Source organism: Colias philodice, chromosome 13 (assembly GCF_061535455.1).
Source record: "Colias philodice isolate Cphi_HAF_F1 chromosome 13, ilColPhil1 Martin Lab GWU primary, whole genome shotgun sequence".
Taxonomy (NCBI): Eukaryota; Metazoa; Arthropoda; class Insecta; order Lepidoptera; family Pieridae; genus Colias; species Colias philodice.
This window is the reverse complement of record NC_143098.1, coordinates 1,129,198-1,155,111: the sequence shown is the minus strand read 5'-3', so window position 1 is coordinate 1,155,111 and position 25,914 is coordinate 1,129,198. Positions and strand designations below refer to the sequence as shown.

The 25,914-nt window shown below is 31.9% G+C and overlaps 2 protein-coding genes across 2 annotated transcripts; one reads left to right on the top strand and one right to left on the bottom strand.

Moving 5' to 3' along the window:
- The first annotated feature begins 11,972 nt into the window (after positions 1 to 11,972).
- On the top strand, positions 11,973 to 23,961 carry LOC149483175 (uncharacterized). Its single transcript, XM_089702194.1, has 2 exons — positions 11,973 to 12,408; positions 23,926 to 23,961. Exon 1 carries the CDS (start codon positions 12,075 to 12,077, stop codon positions 12,384 to 12,386), a length of 312 nt encoding a protein of 103 aa, XP_089558320.1. The 5' UTR covers positions 11,973 to 12,074; the 3' UTR covers positions 12,387 to 12,408; positions 23,926 to 23,961.
- LOC149483174 (putative inorganic phosphate cotransporter) lies at positions 14,002 to 25,695 on the bottom strand. The gene is made up of 11 exons (XM_089702162.1): positions 25,574 to 25,695; positions 24,130 to 24,251; positions 21,050 to 21,229; positions 20,543 to 20,681; positions 19,964 to 20,184; positions 18,665 to 18,811; positions 17,838 to 17,970; positions 16,744 to 16,868; positions 15,898 to 16,017; positions 14,407 to 14,533; positions 14,002 to 14,171 (listed from the first exon to the last, which is right to left on the bottom strand). The coding sequence occupies exons 1-11, from the start codon at positions 25,605 to 25,607 to the stop codon at positions 14,107 to 14,109; spliced, it is 1,413 nt and encodes a 470-aa protein (XP_089558288.1). The 5' UTR covers positions 25,608 to 25,695; the 3' UTR covers positions 14,002 to 14,106.
- Positions 25,696 to 25,914: the final 219 nt, after the last annotated feature.

Here is a 25,914-nt window from a genome sequence, read left to right as displayed (position 1 = left end):
GCAAACACTATTGAACCGATTACAATTAAATTTCGTATGTAGATAGCTGAAGAACCAGAATAAGACATAAGCTTTTTATCTCGGAAATTCTAAGGACCGGGAACTATGCTGGTTTTTCTTTGAAAACGTGGGTGAAGCCGTGGGCGGAAATGTAGTATAATATACATACAGGAAAACAGACAGTAATTTTTAATTTTATATTTTTGGCTGCGATATCGATTGTAGATCACGCCTCAAGTATTTTTTTTAAAATATAATGTACAGTTTCGACTTTCCAACGATTTTTTTATATGTATAAATTGTGTTAATACTTGCAGGTTAAGCTTTGATGTTATGTTTTAGATTATTTGGCGCAGGGAAATCTTGTGGAGTTTATTATAAACTAGCTTCCGCCCGCGGCTTCGCCCGCGTGGTGTTTTTCGCAATAAAAGGTAGCCCATGTTCTTTCTCAGGGTCTAAAGATTGTCTGTGCCAAATTTCATCCCAATTGGTTGAGAGGTATAAGCGGGAAAGCGTAAAAGACAGACAGACAGACAGAGTTACTTTTGCATTTATAATTTAAGTAGGGATTTTGTAAATTAATGCAAGCAATATTATTTATGTTATGTGTAACTTTTGGGTAATTTAATTTACGTAGTATTTGTTAGGATTTTAATTATTTATAGGGATCTCAATTTAGCTCTACATAACAATATGTCTGTATCGAAAATTTTAAATTGTCCTTATAATAATAAAATAAAATAAAAAATATTTCTGGCATATTGTTTCTGTGTTTATGTTTTTGCATACAGCAGTTAAAATAATAAATGCTATTCTGTCTGTGCCTATCTTTCTTTTAATCTATTCGAAACATGGACAAAAATAGAGTAAATAAACTGTGTTTTAAATCCGTTAAAATCGAAGCTTTATCAACGATCGTTTCGATAAACATTTTATGAAGTGTTAAATAAACACTTTATCTTTAATATAAATTTATCTGAAGTTATACATTATAGAACGTCAATACTATAGGTGACTATGTTTACGTTGTTTGTTGGTGGTTTAATAGCCTACTATGAGTATTTACATCATACATAATATATACTGACGTCAGAATGCGTGCACTGCACATAACTGTCACTAAAAATCATTATCAATTAAGTTATAAATATTATGGTGAAGAGTTAGTTTGTTGGTTTGAACGCGCTAATATCGGAAACTACTGGACCGATTTCAAAAATTCATTCGGTGTTAGATAGCTCATTTATCGAGGAAGGCCAAATAGACCGGAGGGACCGGGGTCATAGACCAAAGGGAGCGGAGCACTGCGGGTAAAACCGCGGAGCACAGCTAGTTAAATTGTATAGTAGAGTTAATATAATATGGTAGAGCTAATATGTTATAGAGACTGCAATAATTGGCATATTTATTCAGAAGCCACGGTCTAAAAACCGTCTTTCGTGACAACCGTGATCGAATATTTTCTATTCTTTATAAATTTACTAGCGGTCCGCCCCGGCTTCGCCCGTGGTACCTACATGTTTAAACTATCCTATCTCTCAAGTTGGATTGAATTGCACATGGTGTGCGAATTTTATTATAATCGGTTAAGTGGTAGGAGTCCATTGAGGACAAACATTGTGACTAGGGAATGCAAATCCGTTTACTTTACAAAATCCGGATTTTGAAAAACGGATTTATACAATAATCCGGAGAATCCGGATTTAGCGGATTTTGAATGAAAAATTTGACTTTTCCGTTTGAAACGTTTATTATTATGTAAAATCAATAAAAAACATGAATCTTAGTTAAATCAAATGTATTTAAATTTTTCAATACCTAGAAATTAACTAGACAAACTCTAAAATTCTAATAAAATAAAAACTTTTACACTTTGGTAAAGAAAAAACATAAAGCAGACTCCTTGTCACATCCATCAGACATAAACATTATAACAAAACATTTAATATTTTCTTAGATAATAGAAACAACAATTGCAAAAGGAGTTTTCATCATATACAAACATATTAAAACGAAACAGCTTCAATTTTCTAAATCAGTAAGCAAAATCCTATTTTGCTTTTTCATTATTTATTAGTAATGATGACAGTCTTTCCATCAGAGTTCTTATTTTTATCAAAATCAGTAATAACAAAATTCAAATTTTCATGAACACAACTACACACAAAGTATAACTTCAATAAACAAGATTCTACAAAGTTAAAAAAAAATACTTATTAATAATAGCTAAAATAAAACATTATAAATGGAAGCTACTCTATTACTTAGCCTGTCTTCACTCGAATACTCGAAGCTGCGTAAGCTGAAATACGTTCCAGTCGACGCTTCGAATGGTGATAAGTTGTTGTAAACAAAAGTCAATAGTAATGCAATGTGATAAGATCTAAATTCAAACGTATTATTTCTAGGCCCGCTTCGCGACGTGTCGCGATTCGCGCCAAATTCGACTGCTTGCGCGGGAACGGGATGCACTTACAGTGCCATCTATCGTCTAACGCAAGAAACATTAGAACCTATAAATATTGTAATACTGTGCTAATATGTTCGAAAAATCCGGATTCCATTCTTCAAATCCGGATTTAAAAGCCTATTTAAATTCGAGCAAAATCCGGATTTATCGGATTTCGGGTAATCCGGATTGCATTCCCTAATTGTGACACGAGATTTATATATCTAATATATTAAGATAAAGCTAATTCAATCCCATAAAACGAAAATAAATTAATCATATTATGCAAACGAGAATTTGAAACGAACATAACAAGTATGCTTTTTAATTTTTTTGAACAAAATCCTGTTTACATCAGTGAATTATAATATGTGCTTTGTTTATGTTAATTTTGCTATATTAAAAAAATGGTTGAATAATTACTGTAACCATTTTTGACCGTCTGGCACATTATATTAGGTCCTACAAGGAAAAAAATTCAACTCTGCGTGTCCAAACCGCATTCAAATAATTTATTGAATCTCGTCCCTCCGTTTTTTTAGTAAAGGGATCAACGAACTACCCTTAAGATGACAAGAATGCATCGATAACAAAGGTACAATTTGATTAATTAAATACATTATACAAAAAAAAATCGACTTTATATTCCTTCCATACAAAACGCGTATTTCATAATATGTATAAACTAGCTTTCCGCCTGCGGCTTCGCCCGCGTTTTCAAAGAAAAACCCGCATAGTTCCCGTTCCCGTGGGATTTCCGGGATAAAACCTAGCCTATGTTACTCGTGGATAATGTAGCTTTCGAATGGTGAAAGAATTTTTAAAATCGGTCCAGTAGTTTATGAGCCTATTCATTACAATCAAACAAACAAACAAACAAAGTTTTCCTCTTTATAGTATTAGTATAGATAGGGAAACCATAAAAACTGATATTTAAATAAGGGTTCAACTTTAGTATCTCCTCCCGCTAGAGGCGCTGATTTAAATGCAATTAAAAAATAAACAGAGAGTTAACGTTAGTAAAACGTTTTTCCAGTTGCACTGCAATATATTTTTAAACGAACATAACATTATCTACGAACAATATCTATATATATAAAACTCAAAGGTGACTGATATAGTGATCTATCAACGCACAGCCCAAACCACTGGACATTTCGGGCTGAAATTTGGCATGCAGGTAGATGTTAGGACGTAGGCATCCGCTAAGAAAGGATTTCCCGAAATTCTTGCGGGAACGGGGAAAAACGGGGATGCACGTACAAAGTCGTGGGCGGAAGCTAGTCTACAATAATATTAGAACCTTTCTAAACAAATACGACAATCTTCCAGTTTTCACAAAATAATAATCAATTTGTAATTTACAATAACTACGTGTTTAGTAAAGAATACGTGATAGTCAATAATAAATGTTATAAAATAGTACAATTAAATAATGTAATAATCATTCTTGATTGCGCAGTGGTCAATGACTTTACTACGACAGAATATATTGCCCACATATACCTTAGTCTTATCTATGTAGTATCATTGTGAAAGCTTTATTTCGAAAAAATAATAAATTAAATAACCCGCGCAAAAGCAAGTTTTTCTACAACCTATGTGTTATTTATGTACATACCATCTTCACCACTGCCAATTATTATCAAAATATGTTCAATGATTTTCTCGTTATAGAGGAATAATTAATATAAAACCAGCTTTCCCCCCCGCGGCTTCACACGTATAGTCAAAGGAAAACCCCCATAGGCCCCGTTCCCGTGGGATTTTTTCCGTATAAAACAGGACAAGATTTTTCTTAGTTATTGTCTAATGTTATTTGTGAACTAAATTCATTCAAACGAATGAACTACTTTCAGTCGGTTTAGACGTGAAGAAGAGACAGACTATCAAACAGAGTAACAGGATTAGGATCACATGTCTGTGATTAGGATCTAAGGTAAGTAAGAAGGTCGATAATATATATAGGAGAGCTCAACAGGCTGATTACTAAGGCAGAGATCTCTTCCAGACAACCGGGTAGTCAAAAAAAGCTGTAATAGTATAAGATGGCAAGGCAAGATACCGTATGGTATTATGGTAGGTAATAACGTTTAGTTTTATTTACTACTAGCTTACCGCCCGTGGCTTCGCCCGCTTTGTCTTAAACCCAATAAATTAGTATAAAACCTTCCTCTTGAATCACTCTATCTATTAAAAAGACCGCTTCAAAATCCGATGCGTAGTTAAAGATTATAGGGACAGAGGAAGCGATTTTGTTTTATACTATGTACAGGTAAATTAGCTTGGAGAAATTTTTGCGTTTGTAGTAGTGTATGGTCAGCAAATAAAATAAAACAACATTTTATTTTTAGTTTTTATTTTATACAGGGTTACTTGTAAAACACCAGCAACCTCGCAGGACAAGATAGCTAACATCATGAGTAACAACATTTGTTCTACGACTTTTGGCATAACGCAATAAATTATTTTTAAATGATTTTTTAAACTTTTATTGTACTCTCCTTACATTTGTAAGTCTATGTTCTATTCATTATCGGATGGACGACGCGTCACGCGACGCCCCCTTCCCCCTCTCGTTCGCTTTTTTTTTACGTAATTTTTGGGAGGCGTAGAGTTTATAATATTCAGACGGAAAATTAAATGAATATTTATTTTTGTATGAAAATAAAATCTAACAAATTATCAAAAGTCGTAGAACAAATGTTGTTACTTATGATGTTAGCTATCTTGTCCTGCGAGGTTGCCGGTGTTTTACAAGTAACCCTGTATATATAAGGGATTTTAAATTAAACTATATGTGTTTCTCCTCTGAAAAAGATGAGACTTTATTTTAATATTTGCACATTTAACATACATATAACTTTTACATTAACAATGTTACTAAAATGAAAAATTTACTAACCTGAAAAAGAAACGACATTTAAAGTTTAATTCTTTAGTTTGAGAAGTCAAAGGCTTGCCTCGACCATGTTTTAACACTGGAGCCATATTGAATTAACAATATAAAGTTACAACACTTACACACAAATTAAACACTAGTTATGGCCCTGCCTTCATACAAAACTGCTGAATACGCCGTTCGCACGGGAATAGAATGTGGATGCGATTTCCCTTAGTTAGCATCCAAGCTTACGTCTTTATAATTATTAAACTGTATAAATTCATTCTTTAACTCCGGTTTGCATCGTGCAGACATGGGTGTAAAAGTCTCATTTTAGCTATTAACTGTAGTTTTTAAGTACATCTGAGTTTTCATTTGGGGCCTTCGGCTGCGGGACATGTAATTCACTTCAACAAATATTATAACAATAATAACAAATAATAACAACAATCAACAAATACAAAATTTATCAATTAAACTACGTACATAATAATTATAATTTTTGAATGAAATGTGCTTTATGTTCTAACGCTACCAAACGACTGCACGTGGCACCTGCGGACAGCGTAAACTGGTTTATTCTGGTTTTGTGCGTGTTTCCACTTTCCACTATCAAGTGACGATTTATTTATTTGTTTTGTTTCGTAATTATTATGGTCAAATATTAATTATGAAACAAATTATTATGGACACGATATTTTATTGTTTCACGGTAGTCGCCTTGTCGTTTGCTCAAGGGCGTAAAATTGAATGATATATTTTTTTTATAAAGTCAAAACCATTTTCTTTCAAATAAAAACTTGTTTTTATTGAAAACAAAAGTGTTGCTAGGAATAAGTATAAAATTAAATAGTAATGTTAGGATATCGAAACATTTTTGTATAGGCCAGAACGATATAGTGGAAACGCGCTCTAAGATCTGAGTAATATACACACCACTACATATGCAAAAATTTCTCCAAGCTAATTTACCTGTAGTGATTTATTTCTCTACTTTATGTTTATAGTATTTGCCTAAAAATGAAAAATTTCCTGAACACAACGGAAATATAAGCGTATTACATTATTCAAAGATAAAGTTATTTGTACAAATGATTGTGCATTATGAGATGCTAATTACATTAATTGGTCAATCCAAAGCAAATCTATAGTATGCAAATCTTATAGATAATAAAACGATATTGTTTTAATTAATTGCTAATTGACACGCAAAAAAGCCATATTTGACTTTTCCTTATTAAGTTTGTGTTTGTTTGTCGTTATGTATAGATATGGGTGCACGATTTAGTTAAAATAATATTTTTATTATTTTAATTAATTTTATGTGTTATTTATTTTATGTGTTGAGTTAGATTTTTTACATTAAAACTAAAACTCTATCGTTTTGCTACTATACTTCAACTAGCGGTCCGCCCCGGTTTCGCCTGTGGTACCTACATATTTAAACTATCCTATCTCTCAAGTTGGATCGAACTGCACATGGTGTGCGAATTTTATTATAATCGGTTAAGTCATCTAGGAGTCCATTGAGGACAAACATTGTGACACGAGATTTATATATATTAAGATTATGTTAAGATATTATGTAACACATCAGTGGAATAATATGGAACGGTTTTGGAATAATAATATTATAGCATGTATATTGTATATAGAAAAACGTTATCAATAGTAAAGTGAACTACAACACAATATGCACACACAATAAATACATTTTAGTACCTATGTAAAAATTTATATAATGCTAACCATACACAGGTATGAGCATAATTCAAAATTATTTTGAATATTTTTATTTATCAATAGGTAGTAAGAAAAAATATAAACCATAGTGATAAGAATACCTTTAAAATTTTTGAGGAAAAGCCACACCTGTGTCATCATTTTTTTTTAATTTCATATTGAACTAGCGGTCCGCCCCGGCTTCGCCCGTGGTACAAAAACACATCTTTTCTCTACATAAAAACCATCCTCGTACTTCAAGGAATATAATAAAAAAAGAATTATCGAAATCGGTTCAGCCGTTCTCGAGTTATGCGCTTACCAACACATTTTGCGATTCATTTTTATATATAAGAAGAAGATTATCTCCGTATACTTTTGTCTATTTTCGAGGGAATAAATCCTAGTTTACTTTTAAAACGTTATTAATTATTTTCCTACTTCCTAATATTCAATTTATATGCGAAGTAGCACACATTAATACCTAAATAGACAGACTTGTAGAACCTTCACGACTTTTCCTCAAATTTTCCTCTAATCGTGTTCCTTATAGCCATATGATTTAGATAAACAATAAATTTTGTGTTTATTGATCTGTTTACTAATAGATTTCCGCAATTGTTTATTAGAAATGGAAGGAATGAATGGAAATAGGTCTTCTTCTAGACGAATACGTTTTTGGTTACAGCGCCATCTATGAGATATTTTCCTAAACTATATACAAGTGGTTTCTTGGTTATGTAGAGTCAATAAATTATTAATTTTATGTTATTCTGTAATAATTATATATTGCACGCCTCATAAGCGAAGCGTTGAGGTGGGTACTACTGTCACTTCGCGCAAAACATCTGATTTTTCAAACTTAAAATGTCTTTATGTATCATACATTGCACTTGTAAGATAATACATACACACACATATTAAGAAAAAACACTATTTTTAACGTTCATGATATTTTTGATGTCATTTTTGTTATTTAAACTAGTTAAAAAACAGTTTAAAAAAGTTCTGTCTTGGACGTCCGTGTGTCTGTATGTGCGGATCCTTTTTCTTGTTAACACGATAGCGACCGAAATACTTTACTAATCGAGTCTTTTTTTTTCTCTTACGCTTGAGTATGCTCAGGAATAGAACCCTTTCATTTTTCAGGGTCTGATTCGATGTGGTTTAATTGTTATTAAGTAAATAAACAAAAATAATAATTAATAAATATTTATTAAAAAAAAATTATGAGGCGTGCACTTTTGGATTTTCCAAATTATTTTACTGTTCCTTTCAATTAATTTAATGAAAATTAAAGACATACATTTTTAGGTTGAGTCTGTTTTTTGAGTTAACTCGTTACAAATATATTATACTAGGTTTCCGCCCGCGGCTTCGCCCGCGCAGTCAAAGAAAAACCCGCATAGTTCCCGTTCCCGTGGGATTTCCGAGATTGCGTCATTTTCCCGGGATAAAAAGTAGCCTATTTCCTTTCTCGGGTATCAAAATATCTCCATACCAAATTTCATGAAAATTGGTTCAGTAGTTTAGGCGTGATTGAGTAACGGACAGACAGACAGAGTTACTTTCGCATTTATAATATTAGTATGGATTATGCTCGTAAGAAAAACAAACTATATTATAAGAGATGCATCCTTACCCCTTTTTATAAAAATAGTAATTCTATAGAAACATCTCGAATGCACCATGTATTTGTTATCCTTCTCTCTACAATAAAATAGCACATTTTCCTGTGAACTCATTAGAATGCTATCAATAAAATATGACACCTTCTGTACGTGATTTCCAACCGGAACTACAAACTTAAGACATAATTATTCAGAAGATGCGTTTACTGCGTTTTGTAAGTGTTAATAATAGCTTATTTTGAAGCATTATAAGTTTATATGTGTACATAATATTTGGTTGTTTGGTCTGTGGTTTGGTGTCGATTCAGGTTGTTTACCAAAATAGTAAGAATAACTTTTAATTTTAAATAAGCACATAAAGAATGCAGAATTAAGGTAGAGTATGTTAAAGTATCGCTCGTTTGCAAGTAAAACTTACTTGTTGCTTTATAAATTTGTAAAATTATTTTGCTCTATCACTAAATGGATAATCAATCTACTTTGTTTTTCGATTTAAAATTGAATAAAAATAAATTTAATATTTGCGATCTAAAAATGTATTCATTTTAAGTATTTAGAATGATACGCAGATTCGTGAAAAGACGTAGATACATTGACAAAATAATAATAAAAATTATCTATGTGAGTATAGATCCAGTTAGTGATACAGCACAAGGTTTGTCGATTGATAAAAGTTTCACGTTTTAATGCATAATCTTCAAGTTAATCGGAGGTAATCGTTGCGAATCTACTGACGTCGTGTTTCTTAAGAAATAATCTATCAATACATGCGTATCTTCATAAAAATAGGCAAGTACCTACCTACTAAGGAGATTTTTTATGGAGATACCAAAAAAGTGTAGGAAATAAAAAAAAATATATATATAAGGCTAAAGAAAATTTGCGTATCACTTCTTGCAGGCAGCTTCACTTCATCAATTCCAAAAACATATTTTGTTCTACGACTTTACTTCATCATCATCGCTATATCAATCCCAAAAAAATATTTTGTTCTACGACTTTATAGGTATGTTATCTACTATATAATATTATATAGAAACTAATTAAACAAAACTTTTTTATGAAAAAATAAACTTGGCCTGGAAATTGTTCTCTTTCCATTCCTATTCCGCTTTTTAGGTCGTAGCATGATGCTGTGCCTGTATAGCCTATAGTTTCCCTCGATAAATGAACTATCCAACACGTCAATTCGAACTAATACTTCCTGAGGTAAGCTAACAACTAAACAAACGAACGTTTTATTTATGTTTGGGTGTTTGGGTCTTCGTAAACAGTACAGCAAAGTCGACAAATCTTTATTTAAGTAAAAGAAAAATCTTCACGTATTTATAGACGACCCGCCTAAATAAGCAAAACTTATAGTTATTGGATATTTCACACATTTTTTTACGGAAAGGCGTTTTCATCGATTTTCATTATGAAAAATAAAGGATTTGAACTCGCAAGGTAATTTATTCATATTAAAAAGCAATGTAGAAGTGAAAAAAATATTCTAAATTTAAAGTCTTCTATTCTTACTTCTTTTTCTATTATCATCAAATCTAAGAGTCATAAGCTCCAGAAGAATGTAAATAAATAAATAGCTGCAATGAAAACGCTTCATGCGTTTGGGAGGTTTAGTATGCCAGACCGATTAAATATAACGTTATTTTTCATCTCGTTAAAAAAAATAAAAAAAAAGAGTTTTCGCTAAATCCTCTTAAATGTACTGTAATAACCTTCATTAATTAAAGTCAGAAAATATTGAAATTTCCTGTCATACTCTCGTCCAAATTTTCGCCGTTAATTAAAATAAAATTGGTTGTTTACCTTCATGTGGTTGGGATAATGAACGTCCACTAAAAACAATGAATGAACAGATAAGTACTTTATAGATACAATTTTGAATATTGTAAATGAAAGTAATTATATTTTAATAATACAATACATAATTATTGTAGAGGAGACTATGGGAGATTGACCTTAACCGATCTCGTAACCAAGGATATAAAAAAAAATATTTTTAATAAAAAATATATCTCATCTGGGAATCAAATGAGTGAAGGTTGATCTACCACACGCTCTTAGACCATTGTAATCATAATTATTATTCCCACATTCTAAAGGGTTCTTATTTAAGTAGATTTATTAGCAGAAGCTGCTTTGTGCAGTTCTTATCTGTACGTCTTATAATATGAAGCTGAAAAGTTTGTTTGTTTGAACACGCCATCTCCGGAACAAGGATTTCATATTACAACTGTTTTTATGATGTCCATTTATGGTACATTTACCTATTTGCGGGAATCTATAGGCTACATAATATCATATTTTATACTAACTTCTAAAGTTCTATGCATTCTAACATCGACTTGTTAACTTCCAATAAAAATTAGAAAAAATCTGCAAACAAAAGTCTAACAAACTGTACGAAAATTTTACTGATAAAGACAAGGAAAAGACATAAGGAAAATACATTGTTTTTAAATGATACTTTCGTCTAAACATATTATCACAAGTTACCTATGATGACCTATGTATCTTTTTCTAATGAATTAATCAGTAAATTAAACATGTTAGAATATAGGGTGTTGTTTTGCGAATAATTTTAATTTAAGCTAGTATTATTGTCAGATATAAATGTATTGCTTTTTTATTATACTATGTATAATTTAACTATATAGGGTTAATGGTAGATAATGATAATAATTATTTTCTATGTAGTTACGTAAAAAATACATTTTAAATGCATATGTATCATGCCCAACTAAATAAGAAATATCAAATACCATATATTATATTATAGACTAGCTGTGCCCCGCAGTTTTACCCGCAGAGCTCCGCTCCTGAAGAGGAGTGGAGGATCTGGTTAGAGTGATAATATAGGCCTATAGCCTTCCTCGATGAATGGGCTATCTAACACCTACATTTTTTTTCAAATCGAACCAGTTGTTCCTGAGATTAGCGCGTTCAAACAAAAAACTTGAGAGCTTTATTATTCCGTCAGTCCTCGGATCACAGACACAATAGAAAATCTATTGTGTCTCGGCCCGATCGGGCCGCTCGGTGGTCAATGGGTTATATTATGCAGTATATATACATAATATTACCTATATTTGTATACAATTGTAACTTTAAAATACTCTGTTATAACTTGATTCAAAACATTGTAAGTATATAATTAAACATCCTATACATATAATTTGCCAAACTTATCACTTTAAAGGGTTATGTTTGTATTATCATTACCACGAGAGCGGGGGAAACCCAAAGATATCGAGGGTCCCGAAAATATATAATCGAATAAACTCCTAATTATCAACAGTTCCTATTAACATTTAAGAAGAAGTACGACACAAAATAGTATCAAATAATACCTAATAGTACCTGATACCTCTTACTACCTTACGAAATGGATTTGAAAGTTCCCTTCTATGGATTATTCCTGATCTGCATAATTCTCGTGGTCGAAGCATCTCCTATAGAAACTTCTGGAAGCTCTCAAGTGCACGAAGTTTTGACCAGAACCAGGAGAGAAAAACCCTTGTATACAGCCACAGAAGGTCTGGCAACTACTGGTGGTGCGACGGTAGCAGGTATAGGAGTGGGTGCAGCATTTGGAGGACCTCCAGGAGCACTATTAGGAGCTTTCCTGGGATGGGCTACTGGTACCGTTTATAATCTCATCAGAGTGATTGAAGTGTCGAAGCAATTTGATGATTGATACACTGTTGTTTATTATGTAAGTTGGGATAAAATAAATGTATTGAATATGATATGTTTTTAATGAGCTTAGATTATTGTAGAGTCGCTCGCTGCAAAGTGTGCGTAACGTAACGTCAATTAATAAATCGCGTTTAAAATCCGTTAAAGTCTTTCATGATTAAAATTAATGTCAATTCAAAAATGCAAATCAATAGTCATTGTATAATCTGGAAGATATCATATCTGGGGTTTATTTGTGTATTTTAAACTTTTGCATTTGTTAGCAATTTTATGGATTAATAAGATCAATATTTGCATTAATAAGTAGGTAAATTGATTTTTAGTACAAGACAGCACAGGCTACTTACATTATTGAAATTAAGAAACATTAATCCTTAAAAATATGGGTAAGCTGTGCTATTTGTATTTACATAAAATTCTCATTTCATAGTGCATTTAACTTTGATTTGGATTTTTGAAAGTAAAAACTTTTAGAACATAAAGATACTTTTTCAATGGCATTAAAAATAAAGTTTATTAAATAGTATATTATAATATATAGTATATTATAATTATTTACATTAATCATAATATACCTTTACTAGGTAGTGAGCAGGTTCTAGTCTAATAATTTTTATCGTTTTTCCTAAGAATTTGGTATATTTTCAAAAAAGTTAAAATGTCAAATATTTCTAAAATTAATAAGTTTCGGCGAGATAATGTTTACTCTAAATGAGCTTTACTTGCACCCCCTTAAAACACCTATATAAAGCCACCCTGTATATTTAATGAAAATTTCAAAAGTTCCCTAAAACTCTCACAGAAATACGAAATAATGACTTGTTAGCTAGGAAATTAATTTACCACAAAATGTTAAATGTTTCGGACAGTTAAATTAATTAAAGACATGCTCGTTCTATTAGAAGATACATATTATCTCCCTTTTCCTTTGTATTTCTAGCATTAACTGTGATAAAACCATTGAGATATACATATATGGAGACGACACGGCCTACGTCACTTATGTTCCGCTCAACATACGCCACATGACGTATGTTGAGCGGTTTTTTTAATGGTTTTAAAGTGAAACGCATCAAATATGCCTTCGTGTGTGTTACGATATTATACAAATAATACGGAAATGTGCAAAGGAATAACTTTCATCGGTAAGAACCTAACTAGATAATAATTTTTAAAACTTAGTTAGAGCAAAAAAATGGCGCACAGATTTTGTTCGTGGTGTCTCCTCCATACGTATAGTAATATTATCTCAATGGATAAAACAGATGTTTTCATGTCAAGGCTTTAGACAAGATTTTAATTAAAACATGATACTGAATTTGTTTTTTGTTCGTTAATTAAACGTTGTTTAATACATAAATACATGTAATTTAAATTACAATAATTAATATAGGTAATAGGTATTCCTATTTTGAGAAACCTAACTAAATAAGATAAATGCGAAGGTAACTCTGTCTGTCTGACTCTTCTTCACGTCTAAACCAATGAACCGATTTGAATAAAATTTTGTACAAATATAATTTGAAATCTGAGAAAGGACGTAAGATATGCGGTGTTTTCTTATTTCACGCGATGAAGGCGCGGGTAGGTTCTAGTAATAAAATACCTTAAAATTTAATAGTAAAAAATTTATTCAACAAAAACAATTAAACTTACGACTAGGTATTTATTTACAGGAATTATACTAAAATCAAATACAGTATACAAGCATGTTTCTATCACAATTTTGAGGCAGTGCTGTTATTCTTGTCATTTGCTGGTTGCAGCTCCATGTCTTTTGTTTCTGGAATACAAAAAAATAAAGAGTCGGTACATTTCTAAAGCTTCAAACTTAATTTTACACTGGGAGTCTGACTGTGACTTGCGGCCGTTTAAAGAATCTTCAAAATTGGTTTAGTAGCTCCTGAGATTTTTTATTTCAAGGTAACAAAAATATAAATATTCTGATCTTCTATCTTTATAATGTTACTGTAAATTACTAAGTAACGTGTAATATTTATTACAAATGAAGTATTTACCATTGTCTTGCTCGGGTTCATTCCAAGACTGACGATCTGATGTTGTAAACAGCACGAAGATCAAGTTTGAAAAAAAATATATAGCTGAAGCCAAGAAGAATACCTTTCGCCATTCGGCTGGGTCCGTCTGAAAATTTAATATTTAGTTTTATTGCATTAAAAATGGTAAATATTGAGAAGCTTCATCACTTTTTAAATCTTTAAAAAGGTTAAGTAGGGATATTATAATGTATTATTCATATAACATGCGCTGTGAAATTTATAATAATAATTAGTTTCTCCGTTGGGGCGGAAAATATCATGCGTTGATAAAAATCAATATTTTTGCTAGTATCTTTTAATTATCTTGGAATATAATCATACTAGCTGTTCCCCGCGGTTTCACCCGCATTGCTCAGCTCCTGTTGGTCTTAGCGTGATGATATATAGCCTATAACCTTCCTCGATAAACAGGCTATCTAACACCGTAAGAATTTTTCAAATCGGACCAGTAGTTTCTGAGATTAGCGCGTTCAAACAAACAAACAAACAAACTCTTCAGCTTTATAATATTAGTGTAGATTACAGCTACGGCTTAGATTTATATTAATTTTAAGCTCTACCTGGGTTCTTTAAAGAATAAAAAAACATGTTTAAAAATATTTATGAAGTACTAGCTTTCCGCCCGCGGCTTCGCCCACTTTGTCTAAAACCTAATAAATTATATACTAAAACCTTCCTCTTAAATCACTCTATCTATTAAAAAAAACTGCATCAAAATCTGTTGCGTAATTTTGAAGATTTATGCATACAAAGGGACATAGGGACAGAGAAAGTGACTTTGTTTTATACTATGTAGTGAAGTGTATATTTCTAGGCGCTTTACATTTTGCTCTATTTTATTATTCGTAGGAGGAGTTTTTATATTTGTGATAAAGTTATTAATATTATCTCAATAATATTAATATATAAGTTAAGCATCACGACAATAATTCGTATTTATTATACTAAATGTATGATTTATGTGAGTATAATATTGATTAAAAAAACCATTGTGACCGAACTGTAGTTTTTTAGTATAATGTATTATGCTCATAAAAATATTCAACCGTATTCCCAAAGGTAAACGAAACCAAACAATTAATGTATTTAAAAATAAACTGACGAAATGGTTGATCTTAAATTGTTTTTATAGCATAAAAGAATTTTTTGACTATAAATGTTAATTATTATAATAATTGTATGTATAGCCTTAAAATGTAATTTTTGTGGAATGTTATTTGTCAATTAATTGTAAAGTAATTTCATTTCAATATTGTATTTAAGTAATTTAAATTTAGACAGTATTTGCATGCTTTAGACTAAGCAAAACATGATGAACAATCGAAATATTTTGACATCTCTATGTACCATGTTTTAAGCAAATAAATATAATTTTATTTTTATTTTTTATTTTATTTAATAATAACTATGTGGTAATGAGTAAAAAATAATAAAAAAACATGTCCTCACCTCATCCTTCACTATAATACCACATACTATTGGTGCAATAATAGATATAGTTCCTGCCAATGAGTTGGATATACCCATAAGTAGAGAGCTGAAGTTTGGCGCTAAATCTATGAAGATTAGCTGAAACAATTAAATATTATGATAAGCTCTTTGTGTGATTTTTTTTGTTGTATTCTAAGGTATTATTAAGCTATTGCATAGCTTCTATCGCGGGCCTTGAGCGCGGGGACCGAATCCAGAAATTTAGTAACGAAAAACCTCACGCTCCCCACGGGGACGGGCGTGGAGGTGTGGCTTGAAGGCAGCATGCAATAGCTTTACCGCGGCAGTCCCCGAGTGCCACACGTCTTTTTTTCGTTCGTCTAGATTGAGATCCATAGTTTGTGAATTACATTTGAAACACTATGACGTAATAAATTATGTCATGTGTTTGTGATTTCAACAATATTCAAAATATTTTCTTTACTGTAATAAACTGAGCGAAAAGCAGAAAGGTTTACTCATAATTTGCGATGACTTGTAATGATGAACTGCGACGATATAGAACCTTCCACGATAAATGGGCTATAGTTTATCAAAATTTTCAAATTGGCCTAGTAGTTCGTGAGATAAGCGAGTTCAAACAAACTCTTCAGCTTTATAATATTAGTATTATTTAGTATTTTGGTGATCTGTGATACCGGTTAAAACCCATTTCAGACACCAGCTCCTCCAACTCCAGCTTATTGTTTGATAATTTTGTATGCATGTAGATTAATTTATGTGATTGGGAATTGTGAGGAGAAATAAATAAATGATTTGATTTGATTTGATTTGATTTGAGTATAGTTTAGATAAAATACTTACAGGATACCCAGTATACTGGCCGGCGTTCATAGCAACTGTAAGGGTTAACATTATAACAACAGCCAACCCCATGCCCTGCGGTATGTAGGACAATCCAATGAGCGCTAACGCTGGACCCCAGAGACCTGTGATGGAAGGAAAACAGCAATGTATTGAAAACACTGTATTGTAATCATGTGGATTTAGTTTGGAAAATGCATTTTGTTTTTTAGTTGTGCCACGTTAAATTCAATGTTTGAACATTTGAAAAAAATTAAGGTATAGATTTTCATTGCGAGGTTCGATTCGCCACGGTTAAAATAATATTATGAAAGCCGCGGTTTAAAATCCTGCCTCATGGGTGTTCTTTCTATTTTTTAAGCTATGAGGAGCGGGCCTTAAGCGCGGGGACCGAATCCAGAAATTCCGTAACGAAAAAACCTCACGCTCCCCACTCCGATGGGCGCGGAGGTGTGGCTTGAAGGCATAGCATGCAATAGCTTTACCGCGGCAGTCCCCGAGTGCCACACGTCTTTTTTTATTTTTATGTTCAATGTTTAATCAAAAGTAATTTTACAGAAAGTAATTTATTAAATCTTTATTTCATACACACGTAAAATTCTGGCTATGTTTTTGCAAATTATTTTTTTTTAATAAATAAAAAGATTGACATATAATATATAAATAGATTCATAAATGGTTATTCCTATTGGTTTTAAATGGAATAACCATTTAACAATTTGGTTGGATTTCTGTATTTTAATAACATGAAATGAAATTCATCGCTGATAAATTCATTAAAAAAATTTATTTCTTGTCACTATTCTTGAATTTTTTTATTTAGAATTATTGACCGCCTCCTTGGTACAGTGGTTGACGCGTGAACGTAGAACCGAGGGGTCCTGGGTTCTATTCCCGGTGGAGACGAAGAAAAAAATATGTCTCGGTCTGGTAGGACACAGAAGGCTGATCACCTACTTGTCAATAAAGAAAATCGATCAGTGAAACAGATGTATGCATAATGCATCTGCCCCTTACCCCACTTCGGGGACACGGGACTTCACTTATTCTTGAATTAATAATTAATAATTAATTCAAGATCTTCAATTACTTACCAATTGAGTTCAAAAGTTTTCTGGTGTTGGAAATGCTAAGCCATTTCCGTCGTATGAGGAAGTCTGTCATCATACCAAGTGGAAAACTGAGCAGCCACATGGCTAGATATGGTAGTGATGATAATAGACCATTCTAGAAAGAAAAATAAGAAGATAATTAGAAATTAATTAAAATTATAATTTGTAAAAATAGTTGCTTTTATCTGTGAAAAAACGAATGATATTTGAAGTGAAATTATTTGAAAGAAAGTAAGTAACATTTCTCTAAACTCTAAAGTGTATTCGTTAATCAAGGTGACTATAATATACTAGCGGCATATACTAAGAGATAAAGAAAAAGGTTGTATTGTTTTTATAACGGTGCATTTACACCAAACGACCGAATGCTCATTCTAACCCCACTATGTTAAATTGTTTTAGTGTAAACGGGCGTAGAGCATTCTTTCGTTGTTCTTAGTGCGATTGAAAAGATTCTATGCAATGTTCTAACAATGAACAACACTGAATACGAGTTTTAAAGTGAAACTTTTATTACATCGTCTCAAACTTTTTGGTCTGTGTAGCGCATGTCGCGTGTATCGCGGCTGCCGAGTAGGTATACCTACTCGGCAGCCGACCGTCACGCGACATGCGCTACACAAAGCAGTGTTCGGAACCGTTCGAACAGTTTCACTTTTACCGTGCTTTCATAAAACCACACATTTTTTTGTTTACACTAAAAGATCTATGTATGTTCGTTTGATGTTATTGCACCGTAAGAAGATATTATGTAAACTTGTTTATCAATAAAGTAATGTTTTAAATACTTTAATTGCGTTTTTACTTACCTGAGTTAATTTTACATTCAATACTTTAGCCATATATGTCGGCATTTCTGTCATGAGTGTGAAAAATCCCCAATTCTGTCCACCATGAGCGATAATACCAGCCCAGTATGGTACACATGTAAATATCTTCTTCCACGGAGGGGAGTACTTTTGGGAAATAAGGAAATCAATTATTAATAATAGTATACAACGTTTTAACGTGGATTAAAAGATAAAATATAAATTAATTCATTAAAAAAGAAAGAAAATTGCCAAGAGAAGAAATTTTTGAAAATATTTGACTTTGCCTATACGATATTTTATTGAAATTCGTACGAAACTTATTTACGTTAATTTTTCGTCTCGATTTAATTTGTATTATACATTGGACAGTGAGGCCCGTTTTAAATCAATATGAAGATAAGAAGAAAAGTCTAAATAAATTATATATAAATGCAACAATCTCATTTTCTCATTTACACTCTGAGAATTGTATTCACTAAGTGGTGACCTATGTTGGTCCAAACTATTATTTAACAAAAATAATAGTCTATTTATGATATTATATAACTACTAGCTTTCCGCCCGCGGCTTCGCCCGCGTTTTCAAAGAAAAACCCGTTCCAGTAGGATTTCCGGGATAAAACCTATCCTATGTCCTTTCTCGGGTATCAAAATATCTCTATACCAAATTTCATGCAAATTGGTTCAGCAGTTAAGGCGTGATTGAGTAACAGACAGACAGACAGAGTTACTTTCGCATTTATAATATTAGTATGGATTTTTACTACAGTGATAGGCATAATATGTTATGTATTTCTTATATAAAATATGACGAACAAGCTCAAACATAAGATAGTAGTGAAAAATAACTTCGATCGAAATGTAACTTGTAAAACAAGCCTTTATAAGAGTTAACTTCAGTTTTAACTTTAAAGTAACACGCTTGAACGAACCATTTCTCTCCTTTGAATTCCCTTTGTAAAGCATTTGCACCTCATGCCTCACTTGTTTAAGAAAATAAGAATATCTAAGTTCGATGAATAAAATTTCTTACAAATTTTTATTTGTAGAACGACTTTGAACAGTAAAACGTGTAAGAAAATTTAAAGAAGACGTAGAGGAAAAAAAGAGACTGAATTAGAATAAAAAAAGAGATGAAGATGACGCAGATGGTAAGAATATTGAATAAGAGAACTGAATATTCACGTAAAATAAAGCTAAAAAGAAGACTTCAAAGAGAGAAATAAGAAATGACCCAATAACCCAGATAGTAAGGATATTATAGAAGATGATGATGATCAATGTGATAAGTACCTACCTTCTTTTGTTCACCAACTCGTCCCAAAGAAGTCTGAATATACTTAAATTCGGCTTTCGATATCAGCTTCGATTGTTCTGGTGATGAGGAACCGAATATCAGGTAAGAGACGACCCAGGCAAGACCCAGGATTCCATTTGCGTAGAAGATCGCTTGCCAACCCCAAGCCGCTGCTAGGAAGCCTGCAGCTGTTAATTGTAGAGCGATGCCTAGCTGTCCACCTGGAATTTTAAAAGTATTTATGAAAGAGACATTTTATGGTTTTCATTTATTTTGATTCGTCAAGTTTTTTAGAAAGATTTCATCCTTGAAACTGATCCTAACGGTCAATGCAATAAAAATTCAGGGTGTAATTGTAACAGATTTTAGTCGCTCGATGTCTGACTGTAATAAATGAATTTTCGGAAATATTTTAATGTAGTTTTAATTCTTTTAAAAGTAATGGGATGTTTTCTTCGAGTTAAAGTTTATATCCACAGCATCAAGAGTATTTTCTTTCACGAAGCATTATGAAATTCCTTCTGAAGATTTAAATATATTATGTCATCAGCTATAAGTTCTAAGTAAGGGGTATCTTACCTGCATAAACAATAGTGGTTAAAATGCCCTTCTCTTCCAGTGGAATCCACTGACTAATTAGATAATGCGTAGAGGGAAACACAAAGCCTTGCGTCATACCCTGTAACACTCGACACGCACAAACCACTTTCCATCCTCCCTGAAAGCAAATTTCATTATAAGTGTATCGATATGAACAAAAATTATTCACATTTATTTACAAGTAGTTCAACATTTTCAAAATTCATGGTCACGCTAGGTCCCGATTTTTTCGGAACATCGAAATTTATTCAGATAGAAACTCAGATTGATTAATTCAATTTCTGCGAAAATTTACACGATGAAAAATAATCTACTAATTATTGTCATATGGTTTTTATATTTTATGACTTAAAAGTTCTTTTGCAAGGATCCTGGTTGAATTAGTTATCGTGAATAAGTAACTCATTATACGCTGAACATGAAGCATACTTGTTTTTGACAGAATTATTATAATATTTGAAAGGTTCATACACACATCATACTCACAATATTAGCCAAAAACGGCATCAGCAATGAGATCAAAGAGTTGACAGCTATCGCGATAGTGATCAACACCTTCCCGCCCACGCGCCTCGCGAGGACACCAGCCGGGATCTGCAGCACCACGTAGCCCCAGAAGAAGGAGGATAGCACCAGGGACTGGACGCTGTAGCTCCAGTCAAAGTACTGGAAATAATATTGAATGGTATATGTATTTAAATTGACTTACTTGACTTATAGTGTCCTATGTCCCCTATGTGGGGCAGAGGGCGTTTACAGTGCGCCGCCATCGCGTTCTATCTTGGGCTACGCTCATGTATTATAATTGCAATACATTTATTTTTAATCTCTTCTTTTCTCTACTCTCTTATATTATAAATAACTTGTGTCACAATGTTAGTTACCAGACTCCTCCTTAAAGGCTGGACCGATTATCATGAAATTTTGTGTGCATATCAGGTATGTCTGAGAATCAGCCAATATTTATTTATCGATGAGAGTAAGGTAGAACAACGTTTGCCGATGACAGAAAGTTATAATATAAAATCAGGCTTTAAGTTAAGAACGTAGAATGTTTAGTAGTGTAGAATTTTTAACAAATTTACAATTTATTTTACCATCTTGTGTTCAGTGATGTTTTGTATTATATTTTTTTATTACAACTCAAAAAGAACAGATATTTGGTGATTATGTCCAAATTATATCACTATAATTTCGACTCAAAAGAGATTAATGTAGAAATATCAACGGACTCTAATCACTCAGAATTTGTAGCATTTGAGCATGTCTACTAAATTTATATTGTAGTTTTTAATCGATCTGTAGTGGTGACTAAACATACAAAAATATTGTCTGGATATACAATAAATGCAGTTCAAACAAGTTGACTAAAAATAATCGATAAACGAAACACAGAATTCACTTATGCTAAGTGAATTTTCCTGCATCCCTATACTACTTACTTATTTTCTTGATCAATCTGCGGTTTTTATCTAGTTTAGACTTTCCTATTTTTCCATTGCTTTAACCCTAGAAAGATAGTCTGCGTCAAAATGACTCCTGCGTTTTCGAAATATAGCTGTATCTTTTTAAATGTCGCGAATCCATAACTGTACTTATAGGACATTTCATAAGTCACTGAGAGCTACCCTATGGTATACGCGTCAATAAAGTTAGAGTAACCGATTTCGAAATATAACGACTACGTGAGTCAAAATTACGCATGATTATCTTTACCGTGACTTTTAAGATTTTGACTTCTATGGTAGTTTGAATATTTTTTAGCTTATTTTTACTGTATATCGTGACTTATGTTAAAAATTTATTTTTATACATATTGAAGCAAATATAGAAAACAATTTGGGATAGGAAATTGGAAGAATATTGTATACTATCCGCTCTTATGCAAAGCGATGAGGGTCCCTGTGAAGAAACCGATAGTGAAGTAGGAGGACCACGAAATTGAAGATGACGAGCAAAGTGACACAGAAGAAGCTTTTTCCGATGAGGTACAAAGCAAAGATGATATATTACATTCAAGCAAAAGGCGGAGTAGATGCATTAGACCGAATGTGTTCCCTGATGTTCAATAGTAGGAAGACAATGAGATGGCCAATGGCTTTATTTTATGGAATCAATAAAATTGCCTGCATATTGCATATTAAATTTATAGCCACAATGTTAACAACAAAGCACAAAAACATCTGAGTCAAAAAAACATGAAATATAGAAGCATGGAACCGTCTTCTTTGTTTATGCGTGGGTGTTTAGAATCACCAGCTTTGATAAGATATTTGCGTGATAATATCTCCAATTTGTTGCCAAATGAAGTATCTGGTACATCGTAAGAAAGTACTGAGGAGGCCTTCAGTAAAAAAAAAACGTATTTACTATACTTTTTGTCCTTCTGAAATATGACGAAAGGCAAATGCCTCCTGCAAAAAATGTAACATGTATATGTCGTGAGCATACTTTGATATGTGCTAAACTTGTTTCTCACTATTTTTTATATAACTATATGTACAACATATAAACATATAAAAAAGTCTGATAATTGTGGCCAAAAATAAGTTTTTATTATAAATAATACGTGTTACAAGAATTGTAGATTTAAAGCAGACGTTTAATGTTTTCGTTATTTTATATGTATAAAAATAATTAAAAATAAATTATTTTTAATATTAATTATTCTAATATAACTGTAAATATATAATAACTTACAATTTATAGAAAAAAAAACAATATACCGCGACTTAGAGCTAACTAAAAAACATGCGTAAATTTGACGCATGACTATCTTTCCCGTACTACTCAATATGATTATCTTTCTAGGGTTAATAATAGTGATAGTTTACTATTATTTTACAAGATAAACAACGTCATAATCAATACAATTCGATAGCATTAGATAACCCCACACAATCACTATATCATTTGTTATGTACTAAAAGTAATATTATATCAGCTACAATTATTCCGACCTTTGACCTTTTAAACAAGCGTTAAATCTTTTTAATATTTTCATAATATAATTTTACATAAATATTGTTGACAATCTTAAATTCTAATTTATATAACCTAAAATTATAACAATATTATGACCAGTGTTATTTATAGAATACAAGATTAATTTGTTTTAAAAATAAAATATTGGTCATAATTCTATTTTGTATACGATAAACGATCACATTGCTCAGGTAGGAAACATAATATTATCATATTACATACTCACGGAATAATTTTGAAACTTGTTTCAATTTATCTAATTTAAATAAACTATCAAATCTTTACTTGTTCTAATTAAAGACTTATTTTTTATAATAGATACACACAAGCTCCCAAATATTTCTTCTTCAACGAATTGGACATTTATTTAAAACTAGCTTCCCACCCGCGGCTTTGCTCGCTTTGTCTAAAACTTAATAAATTATAAACTAAAACCTTCCTCTTGAATCACTCTATCTTTTAAAACAAACCGTACCAAAATCCGTTACGTAGTTTAAAAGTTTTAAGCATACATAGGGACATAAAAAACGACTTTGTTTTACAATTTGTGATACCATGTAGAGATGTAAATAATTACTTACATGTTCATTCTCTTTATTAGTCATGTCGACTATCGCCATGCTCAAGTTGACTCTCATGCTGTACGCTAACAGCATGGCGAGGAACATGAGGAATGTCTGTACATGCCGTAGACCTAGACCATCTATAAGGGAAGAAAGGAAGAGAAGTCAGTGTAATAATTATTTATTGAAAATATATCGGAATGTTTATATTATGTATTGTGGAGCCAAATTTTTTTTTTTAAGAATAGATCGGGATCTTGCCATAAAATGTTCACAAAAAAGTTTTCAATCTATTTTCAGTAGAACAAGTTTTGCGTATCTTGAAGCTATAGTTCATCAGTTTGAAAGTTTCACATAGCATGGAAAATGTATAAATAAATAAATAAATAAATAAAACACATTTATTGTCAGAATCACTCAAAGATATACATTTACAAAGGAAAAACAAAGGAAATAAAAGAAAAATTCTAAAAATAAAAGAATCTTATTCCTGAGAACACAGTTGGTAATGTGGCAGTGAGTGACCTGACAAATGGAGCCAACTCAGTTTATGATGGCAAGGTGATTAATACCTTACCACCACTGATTTTCAGTGACCCCAAGTGACTATTGGAGTTTGTATGAAATAATGATGTTTTTCATTTTATTTACAGAAACATATGCCCAGAAATGTATGATAATAATATATTCAAATGAGTCTGAGACGCGTATTTTACAGGTTATCGGGACATGGAATTTTATGAAAACAAAGGGATTTGCATAAATCCATACTAATATTATAAATGTGAAAGTAACTCTGTCTGTCTGTCTGTTACTCAATCACGCCTTAACTACTGAACCAATTTGCATGAAATTTGGTATAGAGATATTTTGATAGCCGAGAAAGGACATAGGCTACTTTTTACCCCGGGACATAGGATAAGTTTTATCCCGGAAATCCCATGGGAACGGAAACTATGCGGGTATTTCTTTGATGCGCGGGCGAAGCCGCGGGCGGAAAGCTAGTACTTGATAAATACAATTTTATGGAGGGAATAAATTTCTTTAAACAGGTATTGTTCCCACTATTTTTGTATTGTTGGTTTTGGTTCAAAGATTACGGATTTAATATTATTTTTGAGTAATATTAGGAGGTAAAGGAAGAAATATTATAGGTAATAAAAAAGGAACTATTGGCCATTCACCACTATTATTTGAAGGAAATCTAAGTCTCAAATAATGTGGATGCAATTACTTATTTACTTCACTTATTTTTTATGTGAATATTTTTATGTTTAGATGTTTATAATAATTGATCACGTAAAACACTTAAGAAGATGAAACCCAAAAAAAAATATCTAATTAATCGGAAAACGCTCATTTTTCCGTGAAAAAAAAAAGAAATTCCGCGTCCTCGAAATACTATAGAAAGTAGAAACATTTATTCCACACACAAACAAAACCAAATAAAACAAGCACTAACTCGGTCTACGGTTTTCACTGTCCGCAGAAGCCATCACTTATTTTATAATGCGTCCATGAATATTTTTCAATGTTCTTAATCGACTCCCATTCAGAGTGTACACTACAGAACTCAGCTTAACACTGATGCGACCCATTTCACGACTAAAGAAACCATGGACCTGTATTGTACTGATAATAATTTTTATAGCTTGACCTCTTGTGATGGCATTAAATTATAGGTATGTTCCTTTCCTTGTTTTTATAAAAAATAATGAAGAATAATTTAGTTACCTTGTTGAAGTTGATAAAGGCCTAATGATTTTTAAAGTAGAAAGCCATTTTTTAAATGTTCAAAATATG

What these genes read in the sequence shown, in the direction of transcription:
- LOC149483175 (XM_089702194.1), top strand. Translation starts at nt 12,075, where the DNA reads ATGGATTTGAAAGTTCCCTTCTATGGATTATTCCTGATCTGCATAATT.
- LOC149483174 (XM_089702162.1), bottom strand. Translation starts at nt 25,607, where the DNA reads ATGGCTTCTGCGGACAGTGAAAACCGTAGACCGA. An exon ending in GAGTTGGTGAACAAAAGAAG is followed by an intron (nt 18,812 to 19,963) that starts GTAGGTACTTAT and finishes ATTTCCCAAAAG; the next exon opens with TACTCCCCTCCGTGGAAGAA. An exon ending in TGAATGTAAAATTAACTCAG is followed by an intron (nt 17,971 to 18,664) that starts GTAAGTAAAAAC and finishes TTTTCTTTCTAG; the next exon opens with AATGGTCTATTATCATCACT.